Here is a 9,970-nt window from a genome sequence, read left to right as displayed (position 1 = left end):
TAGCTGGGGTGAGTAGGGGCTACTCTTTAGTTGTTGTGTACAGGCTTCTCATTGCATTGGCTTGTCTTTTGTGGAGCACAGGCTCTAGGGTGTTGGGGCTTCAAAAGTTAGAGCTCCCAGGCTCTAGAGCGCAGGCTCAGCAGTGGTGGTGCACAGGCTTAATTGTTCCGAGGCATGTGGGATCTTCCCAGACCAGGGATCAAATTCGTGTCTCCTGCATTGGCAGGTGGACTCTTTACGACTGGGTCACCAGGGAAGCCCCTTATACTTAATTACGAAGGAAAAACATGTACTGCTAAAACGCAAAGACTTTGGGGTCAGACAGCCATACATTTGAATCATGGCTCTGTCCCACTTGCTCTCTAGATTTGTCAGTATTTGCTTCTCTGAGGCTCAATTTCCTCATAGGTAAAATGGGGATAATAATAATTCTTACTTCAAAGGGTTGTTGGAAGGATTAAATGAGATAATATATGATGAGTGCCAGTACCATAGGAAGGGTAGGTTAAACAAATGCTATTAGTATTTTTTTAAATGTAATTTAGTTTGGAATACACCCTCTCCAAGGATGTCTCAGTTTGACATAGGATGGGGGGAGTGGAGGGAGGTGGGGAGGCAGAGATAAGAAAGGGGGCTGGAATCCGACTCAGCAGCGATCCGCTTCTCTAAGCAAGCACTACCTCTCTAAGGCGCAATGACCCTTGTCTGCAAAATGGGAGACTAGCACACCTCTCTTCTAAGATCAAAGAGCTACTGGGTGGGGGCAATTAGTCCACTGCTAAGCGCAGCAGGCCGTGAGTTATGAGTTGTGAGGATGACGATCTTCAGGGAGGACCACTTTCTTTCTCTTCCAGGTCCGGGGACCTTTCAGTTTCTCCTCTCTGCCTCTCCTTGTGGGGTGAGGTGGTGTAAGGGGACATTCTCTACAAAGTAAAGTTTTCGTTTCCTTGTTTCAATCAGGGGAAGATGCTGGAGACGTCTCAGAGGCGAGGCCTTAAGAAGGAGTCCCCGAATCTGGGCTCTCTCTATTCCTCTCGCAGATTCCGCCTCTCTCCCTCCTACAAGGACCCTGAGATCAGATAGCCACGTTGAAGGTCTCAGGCGCGACTCCTCTCTGGCCAGACTCGTGGGCGGCGCCCGCACATGCGGAGCCTGCCACCCACAGGGAGAGTGCGGTACTGCAGGTGAGGGTACCAGAGCCGCCCCCATCTATCCGGTCACCTTTCCGTCCATTACTCCGCGCCTTTCCGGCGCCAGGCAGAAGGGATCCCTGCCCTCATGGGGCTTACAGTCTAATGGGACGAATACCAACAACAGAAGTGCTGAGAGCAACTTCATGGTCTGCTTTTTGGTGAAAGTCTTTGTTTTCATAGCACAAGTAATAAATATTCATTGCAGAATTTTTTAAAAGAAAATTAAAACCCAGACATACCTCTCTTACCATGTAAGTATAATCCTTATCAACCGCTGAATATCCATTGGAAGAACTGCTGCTGAAGCTGAAGCTCTGATACTTTGGTCATCTGATGCGAAGAACTGACTCATTAAAAAAGACCCTGATGCTGGGAAAGATTGAAGGCAGGAGGAGAAGGGGACGACAGAGGATCAGATGGCATAACCGACTCAATGGACTTGAGTTTGAACAAGCTCCAGGAGATGGTGAAGACAGGGAAGCCTGGCGTGCTGCAGTCCATGGGATAACGAAGTCAGACAGGACTGAGCGACTGAACAACAACATAACTCTTATAGCATTTTTCCCATGCATTTTACAAAAATGGAAACACACATTTCACCATACTCTGTAGCCTGCTTTGTTGTGTTTAACAGCTTTATTAAGATATATTTCACAGACCAGACACTGGTTCTGTTTTTAACTTAATGTAACAGTGGTGGTGGTTTAGTTGCTAAGTTGTGTCCGACTCTTGTGACCCCATGGACTGTAGCCCGCCAGGCTCCTCTGTCCATGGGATTCTCCAGGCAAGAATACTGGAGTGGGTTGCCATTCCCTTCTCCAGGGGATCTTCCCAACGCAGGAACTGAACCCAGTCTCCTGCATGGCAGGCAGTTTCTTTACTGGGGCTATGAGGCAATCCCAATGTAACAGTAGATGATTAATAATAATATAACACAAGTTGCTATTTGTTAAACAAGATACTAAGTGCTTGTACACACACCATCACTTTCAGTCCTCCCAGCCATCCTATTAGGTGAACATATACTATGATTCTCCCTGTTCTGCAGATGAGGGAACTGAGTCCCAGAAAGATGAAGGGGTTTGTCCAACAAAAGTAGCAAAGCCAGGATTTTAATCCAGCTTTGACTGAGAAACTGAGTTCTTGACCATTTTGTTATGACTGTTCTGTGTAGCATTTCAGGGGAATCTTAGAAAAGGGTGGGGGGAGGGGAGATCTGGAGCTCAGAGTGGAAATGAGATGGAATTGTTCTCAAATACAGTTCAGTGAGCTTAAACCTTGCTAGGGGACCAGAGGCCCAAGGCTTGGTGTAACCAGGAAAGGCTTCCTGTAGGAGGTGAAGGCTGAGGGGAGTATGCAGACAAAGATGGACAACAAGTCAGGAAGGGCATTTCTAGCCAGGAGCGGCCAGCTTGTGCAAAGCCTCAGGTGCAAAGTTGAGTATCTCTCTCCTTGCTTAAAAGCAAGTCTTCTCAGGGAATTTCCTAGTGGTCCAGTGGTTAGGATTCTGTGCTGAGGTTGAGAGTTTAATCCCTGGTCAGGGAACTAAAATCCCACAGGCTGTGTGGCCCCCAAAACCCAGAAAGTCTCTTCAGTACCTTTTGGATAAAATCCTAACTCAGCATAGCCTGCAGGACTCCTATGGGGTTGCTACTATTATTATCCCCATTTTACAGATGAGGAAATTGAGGCACAAAGAGAGGTGAGGCCAGACTTCTTGGATTTGAATCCTGGGTCAGTCACTTCAAGGGTTGTCAAACTTAGGCAGATGAATTCACCTCCCATGATTTCATAGCTAAGTAGCTGACCTGAGACTTGAACTTGTACCAAGGTTCATGCTGGACAGCCTTCCATTGAAGAAACCTATCACACTGACAGTAGTAACTGCTTATTTGTCAGTCTCTCCCTCTAGACTGGGTGTTCCATAAGGTCACTGCTGTCGCCCCAGTCCAAGGACGTAGTTGAGATTCCACATTAAATGAATTAATGATGCTGAGCAGCTCAGACAAGTTATTCAGATGATGGAAGTGGTGGTCACTGCACCCCAACCTCCCCTGCAACATACTTGGAAAAATACTTCATGCCTTCTGCATAGTCCAGGCCCCTCTGCTCTGATTCCATAGAACCTATACCCTTAACCATGATCATAGCAAAAATAATAGTGAACAATAAGTGAACACTTAATTGAGACACAGCAGTTATCTCTTGGCAGATGAATATTTATTGGTCCAGGAACTGGAGGAACTCTTAGCTGGGAGAAACCACAAGAGAAGTAGCAGGCAGGATGCCCCAGATAAGCTTTCCCCTAAGCAAGCCCTGTCCTTGGCTAGGCAGCCTCCCCCAGCCTTCCTCCAATTACCCCACCAGCAGCTGGCTCCAGGATTGAGGTGCCTGCCTGCCAGCTCTCTATTTCAAGGAAATAGAGCGCCAGAGACCGTAGTGGCTTCAGCATGAGTGTAAACATCACCAGCTGCCAGAGAAGATGACGTCAAATCCAGGCCTGGCTGGCCATGGCCTTGGGGAGACTCCCTCACAGAGAGGCCAGATGCCCTGGGGGTCACTGTGAGAGGCAGCACAAGGTGGGAACTTCCAGCTCAGCACCTAGAAAACACACCTGATGGTTCCATTCATTCTCGAGGACCCATGATTTGAAATATTTTTCTTTTCAAACCTACTGAGATCAGAAATTATGTAGCTCTTTTTTTTTTTTCTTGTTCATCCCTGTTCAGAGCATCAGACTAGCATGAGCTCGACAGGGTGACCTCTCGAAGTTGGTGTCGTTCTACCTACAGCAAAGTCTGCATGGCTTTGAGGTTAAAAAAACTGACTTGACGGACTTTCCTGGTGGTCCAGTGGTTAAGAATCCGCCTGCCAGTGCAGAGGGCATGGGTTCTGTTCCTGGTTGGGGAAGATTCCACGTTCTGCAGAGCAACCAAGCCTGTACACCACAGCTACTGAGCCTGCATGCTCTAGAACCTGTGCTCTGCAACAAGAGAAGCCACTGCAGCGAAAAGCCCTCATCGAAACTAGAGAACTCTCACAGCAGCAAAGACCCAGCACAGCCAAAATTAAATTAATTTTTTAAATTTTTTTTAAAAAAGAAGAACTTGAGTCCCACACTACCTGGGTCCACCAACTGCCTAAAGCTTGGGGATCTTGGGCAATATCCTCACAACTTCAAGTCTGTTTTCTTATCTGAAAAGTAAGGGGAGAATAGTATCTAGTTCACAGGTTCATAGCTCAGTCGGTAAAGACTCTGCCTGCAACACAAGAGACCTGAGTTCGATACCTGGGTGGGGAAGATCCCCTGGAGAAGGAAATTGCAACTCACTTCAGTATTCTTGCCTGGAGAATCCTATGGACAGGGGAGGTTGGCGGGGCTACAGTCCATGGGGTTGCAAAGAGGTGGACATGACCGAGCAACTAAACCACCACAGGTCCATGGTTGGGATTAATGTACATTCAGCGAGGTCCTATAATGGGCCAAGTGGTCACACCAGTGAGCAAATCATAGTCTCTGCCCCAGGCAGACCACAAACCAATAAATATTTAATACAGCAGATGGTGGGAAGTGCCACAAAGATAGCTAAGGCACAGTAAGGAGGATAGAGTGTCAGGGTGGGGAGGAGCTACGTCACTTCAGGGTGGCCTGGGAAGGCCTTCCTGATAAGAGATGACTTCTAAGACAACCCCTGAGTGAAATAAGGAAACAATTCATGCCGCTACCTGGGGGGAAACTCTTCCAGGCAGAGAGATGAGCGTGTGCAAAAGTCCTGAGTCAGAGGCATGCCTGGCACGTTCACAGAAAGGCAGGAGGGTCAGTGTTGCTGGCGTGAAGTGGGCAAGGGGGCAGGTAGACTAGATGGTGTCAGTGGGGCGGCTGGGGACACGGTGTGTGGGATCTGGCAGCCCACTCTCGGGACTTTGGCATTTACTGAGTGAGATGGGAACCACTGAGGATTTTGAGCAGAGGAGGAAGATGACCAGTGTTAGAGGATTCCCCTAGCTGTTCTCTAAGAATAGACTGTGAAAGGGCCAGGAAGCAAGGAGACCAGTCAGGAGGCTTTGCAATTGTCCAGGTGAGAGCTAACACCTTTGATCAGATTGGGAGCAGTATGTGGTAAGAAATGGTCGGATTCTGAGTAAGAATTGTGTGTATAAAAAAAAATAATAAAGTACAATAAAATAAAATGTAGGGGGGGGACTTCCCTGGGGGTCCAGTGGTGAAGACTCTGTGCTTCCACAGCAGGGGGCATGGATTCGATTTCAGTGGTCAGGGAATTGGATCCCACATGAGAGACAGAGAGAGAAGAGAGTGATCAAAGATGATTCCAAAGTGTTTCACTTGAGGAACCAAGTCACCATTTTCTGAGGTGGGGAAGACAATTTATGCAAAGTGCTTGTCATAGATGTGAACATGAAGTAAATGCTCAGTAAATATTAGCTATTTGTTGTATTGATGACTTTGGTTTCCTGGACTGTCTAAACTCAGTCACCCAAGGCTTTGCAAATGCTGAGCATACTTGGCAAGAATATCATAGGTATCATGCCTGAGAAGGTACTGTGTTCCAAACATATTACAATCCTTACTTAGCAGTACCACCCTGCAAGATGTATTAAAGTTCTATGGGAAAATAAACATTTGTTGAATTTTTAACATATCCCGGGCATTGGGTATTTTTTGCTTAATCCTGTCTCTAGCACTGAATTGTAAATTGCATGAGAGCTCTTCCAGCTCTTGCACACTACTGTGTACACCTGGCACACGGTAGCCACTGTAGTTAATATTTACTAAATTAACCATCATGACTATGAATGGAGGGTGAGTAACTTCTCCAGGTGGAGCTGTGTCTTAAATTACTGTTTGTCAGATAAATGAGTTAAGTGCATATTACATTCCCACTTTAGAGAAGAGGAACAGCTGAGGGCAGACCAGATTTGAACCCAGGATTTCCTGATCCTTGAGCTCAGATCCTTTCCATGGCTATGCTGTAGGGCTTCACAGACCCTTTAACTCTGTTCGATAATGCCTAGAGATTTGACAATTCTAATTTCACCATAACATGCAAAAACCCAGGCTACCCAGAGAAAGAAAGATCAGGTTGAGAAGCTCTGGTAATATGACCCTGTTTTTGTTTTCATGAAACTGCAGGATGCGTTTATCTGACTTCCTCAAGGTCATACAGGCTGTGAGGGATGGGAACAAAATATGAATCCAGTCTACCCACACCAGAGTCTCTGTTTATTCCTCTAAGTAGGGGTTCTTAATTTGGAGCACAGGACTCTTAGGGGGTCTCTGGGTGCACTCTACCTTCTTCCCCTCTCATTGTGCGCTTAAACTGTGTGTGCTGAGAAGCTGTATTAATATTTCATTTGAGGAAAGGATTCAGAGCTTTCATCATATTTTTAAAGGAACCTATGGTCAAGAAGTTTACTTTTATTTTACCTTATGTATCTATTTTTAAGATTTTGTTTATTTATTTTTATTTGGCTTCGCTGGGTCTTAGTTGCCACATGCTAGATCTAGCTCCCTGAGGAGGGATGGAACCTGAGCCCCCTGTATTGGGAGGGTGGAGTCTTAACCACTGGACCACCAAGGAAGTCTCTCTTACGCATCTATTTTTAAACTTTTATTTTAAAAACTGTTTTTAGATGAGTAGAAGAAGAAGAAAAAAGAAGGGTAGGAAAGAATTGCAGAGATAAAGTATGTGGCTGTGGCTAAGTCACTTCAGTCGTGTGTGACTCTGTGCGACCCCATAGACAGCCCACCAGGCTCCCCCGTCCCTGGGATTCTCCAGGCAAGAACACTAGAGTGGGTTGCCATTTCCTTCTCCAATGCATGAAAATGAAAAGTGAAAGTGAAGTCGCTCAATCGTGTCCGACTCTTAGTGACTCCATGGACTGCAGCCTACCAGACTCCTCCGTCCATGGGATTTTCCAGGCAAGAGTACTGGAGTGGGGTGCCATTGCCTTCTCCGGAGATAAAGTGTAAGAGATGTCAATTGTTTCCCGTTGCTATTCATTCATTCAACATATTTGTGTTAAGCACCTGTTACTTGCCAGGCACGATCCCAGAGTTTGAGGATGCTGCAGTGGCAAAATCTTTTGTTTCCCCTGACAGATTATAAGCTGTGTGATGCCTACAAAATAATAATGATGACAATTATTATGTCTTGGTGTCTTGAAAAAAAAAATAACGCAGAGACAGAGGATGAGGAGGGAAAAAGCATTTTAGATAGGAGATTTGTGCTCGGAACCTGTTGATGCGCACGGACTCCAACGAAGGGAGCGACCCTGGATGCCAGGATGTCCTTCCACAAACCTTTTTTTTTACGCGCTTAACTTCACCGCGGTGCTGACCTTAGGAACAAGGTATGCACACAGGAGGAGAAGGCAATGGCACCCCACTCCAGTGTTCTTGCCTGGAGAATCCCAGGGACAGGGGAACCTGGTGGGCTGCCAGACGTTTCGGACACGACTGAAGCGACTTAGCAGCAGCAGCAGCAGACACGACTGAAGCGACTTAGCAGCAGCAGCAGCAGCAGCAGCAGCAGCAGCAGCAGCAGCAGCAGCAGCAGCAGCAGCAGCAGCAGCAGCAGCAGCAGCAGCAGCAGCAGCAGCAGCATGCACACAGGCTTGCTGAGCGCATGCTCCCTCTGGCTTCCGCGGCTCCGAGCTTTCACACTACAATGCGCAGCCTCCGCGGAAAAGGTACCGCCCAATAGGAACTTCCTTTTGAGGTTGTGGTCCCACCCTCCACAGGCAACATTCTATTTCCGCTTCCGGCGCGGCGGGGGACTCAGGTCGAAGATGGCGGCGGCAGCTGGATCTCGGGTTTTTGGGTTGCTGGGTCGTTCCCGGCTGCAGCTGAGTCGGTGTATGTCCAGTGGCGCCCATGGCGAGGAGGGCTCAGGTACTGGGACCGGGGTCGTGGGGCGGGCCTCTGGTCTGCTGAAGAGAAGAGCGGCGGGGTTTTGACCTTGGTTTGAGGACTTGGGGGAGGGAGGTGAAACGCGGGCGGCTCCTCGCCCGGCTTGAGCGGTCGTGCCCCCTCTGCAGCTCGCATGTGGAAGGCCCTCACCTACTTCGTGGCGCTCCCTGGGGTGGGAGTGAGCATGCTGAATGTCTTCCTGAAGTCGCACCACGGAGAGGAGGAGAGACCCGAGTTCGTGGCCTATCCCCATCTCCGCATCAGGTCCAAGGTACCCCCTTGCAGTCTCTTCAAGTGTCTGTTCGCCTTTCCCCAAATGCCCTAGTCCAAGTTCTTAATTCTCTAAAACGGTGGGTGCCGGGCGTGCACAGTTTCTCATTTAATCCTCCCAAACACATTTTTATTTTCTCCGGCCAGGCCTGAGTTTTCTTTTTCAAGGTCATACAACAAGTGCCCTTCGGTTTTTTCTGAGTCATCCCATCGTTTAACTTCTGATGCTGTTAACAGTTGTCGGTTGTACAAAACTTGGAGGTTTGTGAAATTACCTTAAGCTGGCAGAGTCGGAAGGCGGTTCACCTTTCTAAAACCTGGGCATCTGACAGCTACTAGCTGCATAACGAAGAGATTGACAGCTTCTAATCTTCACCCCTATGCTAGTTACCACCCCGACTGTGTCATTTTTTGACTCTTGATGTAGATATTTAACTACTATCACTTAGCCCAAGTGGAAAATTAAGCTGGATTCTTAAATTCCGAAAGAATTGATGAGTCTCAGCGCCACTGCCACCCTTGTACGATAGAATTAGAAGGCATACATACAGCGAAATGTCTTAACCTCGGTACCATTGACATCTGGGGCTGGATAATTCTTGTTGGGGCAAAGGGCAGTCCTGTGAGTTACAGGATATTAGCAGCATCCTTGACTTCTAACCACTAAGTGGTAGTGGTACCTCCTCTTCAAGATGTCTCCAGATGCTGGCCTGTGTCTCCACAAGGGCAGAATCATCCTGGGTTGGAAATCACTGCCCTGGAGCAATGTTTTTCAAAAGTACCATGCAGAATAGTTGAGGGTATGTTGCAGTTTCCAATCCAGAGATTTGTTTCAGGTCCAGAAATCTGCATTGAAGTCAGCATCTCCTCCCCTGTACCCGCCTCTAGCATTCTGATGTAGGTGATGGGAGGACTGCACTTCCAGAAACACAGCACTGAGGTTTAGTTACAAGGGAGAGGCTTATGAGTAATGGACTTGAGCTTGCCTTTCCTACTGTCCTCTTTACAGGCTCCCCTGGAGTTTATAAGAGCTCTCTTACGGGAGCACTGAAACATGGCAGTTATGTAAAGGACGAATTTCCATTTTATGTGTTACCTGCTACTTGCTGTTTTAAGCAGTTCGTGGCAGTGCTGACTGTTTTCTGGAACTGCCTAATTGCCGTCTTCACTCCACAGCCCTTTCCCTGGGGAGATGGTAACCATACCCTATTCCATAACCCTCATGTGAACCCGCTTCCAACCGGCTATGAAGACGAATAAAGAGAACCTGGACCACCACCCAGTGGGGACCAGAGCACTGGTTTGGACCATTACTCTGCACGCATGGACCAGAAAAGTATACGGGACCTTAAGCTCACCACCTTGTATCCAGTGATGACCATTACACTTGAGGACCATTTCACTGATCTTCCATCCCTTTGCTTATAGCAGGAAGAGATGGCTTAAATAAATAATTTAGTCATGACCTGAGAGTTGCATTCTTTGGTTGTTTTTCCCTCAGAAATTAGCGTTAATATTCTCCCTGTTTGTACAGTGACAGTCTGTGCTACTGTTGACAGTGTTTCAGGTCCGGGTC

General features: G+C 47.5%; 1 protein-coding gene across 1 annotated transcript; it reads left to right on the top strand.

The window, feature by feature from the left end:
• Positions 1-7,946: 7,946 nt before the first annotated feature.
• COX6A1 (cytochrome c oxidase subunit 6A1) lies at positions 7,947-9,864 on the top strand. The gene is made up of 3 exons (XM_005891479.3): positions 7,947-8,106; positions 8,253-8,395; positions 9,571-9,864. The coding sequence occupies exons 1-3, from the start codon at positions 8,004-8,006 to the stop codon at positions 9,652-9,654; spliced, it is 330 nt and encodes a 109-aa protein (XP_005891541.1). The 5' UTR covers positions 7,947-8,003; the 3' UTR covers positions 9,655-9,864.
• Positions 9,865-9,970: the final 106 nt, after the last annotated feature.

Source organism: Bos mutus, chromosome 17, assembly GCF_027580195.1.
Source record: "Bos mutus isolate GX-2022 chromosome 17, NWIPB_WYAK_1.1, whole genome shotgun sequence".
NCBI lineage: Eukaryota > Metazoa > Chordata > Mammalia > Artiodactyla > Bovidae > Bos > Bos mutus.
Note: the sequence above shows the minus strand (reverse complement) of the source record. Positions and strands in the feature narration are given on the sequence as shown.

What these genes read in the sequence shown, in the direction of transcription:
- COX6A1 (XM_005891479.3), top strand. Translation starts at nt 8,004, where the DNA reads ATGGCGGCGGCAGCTGGATCTCGGGTTTTTGGGTTGCTGGGTCGTTCC. An exon ending in CCATGGCGAGGAGGGCTCAG is followed by an intron (nt 8,107 to 8,252) that starts GTACTGGGACCG and finishes CCCCCTCTGCAG; the next exon opens with CTCGCATGTGGAAGGCCCTC. An exon ending in ATCTCCGCATCAGGTCCAAG is followed by an intron (nt 8,396 to 9,570) that starts GTACCCCCTTGC and finishes TTCACTCCACAG; the next exon opens with CCCTTTCCCTGGGGAGATGG.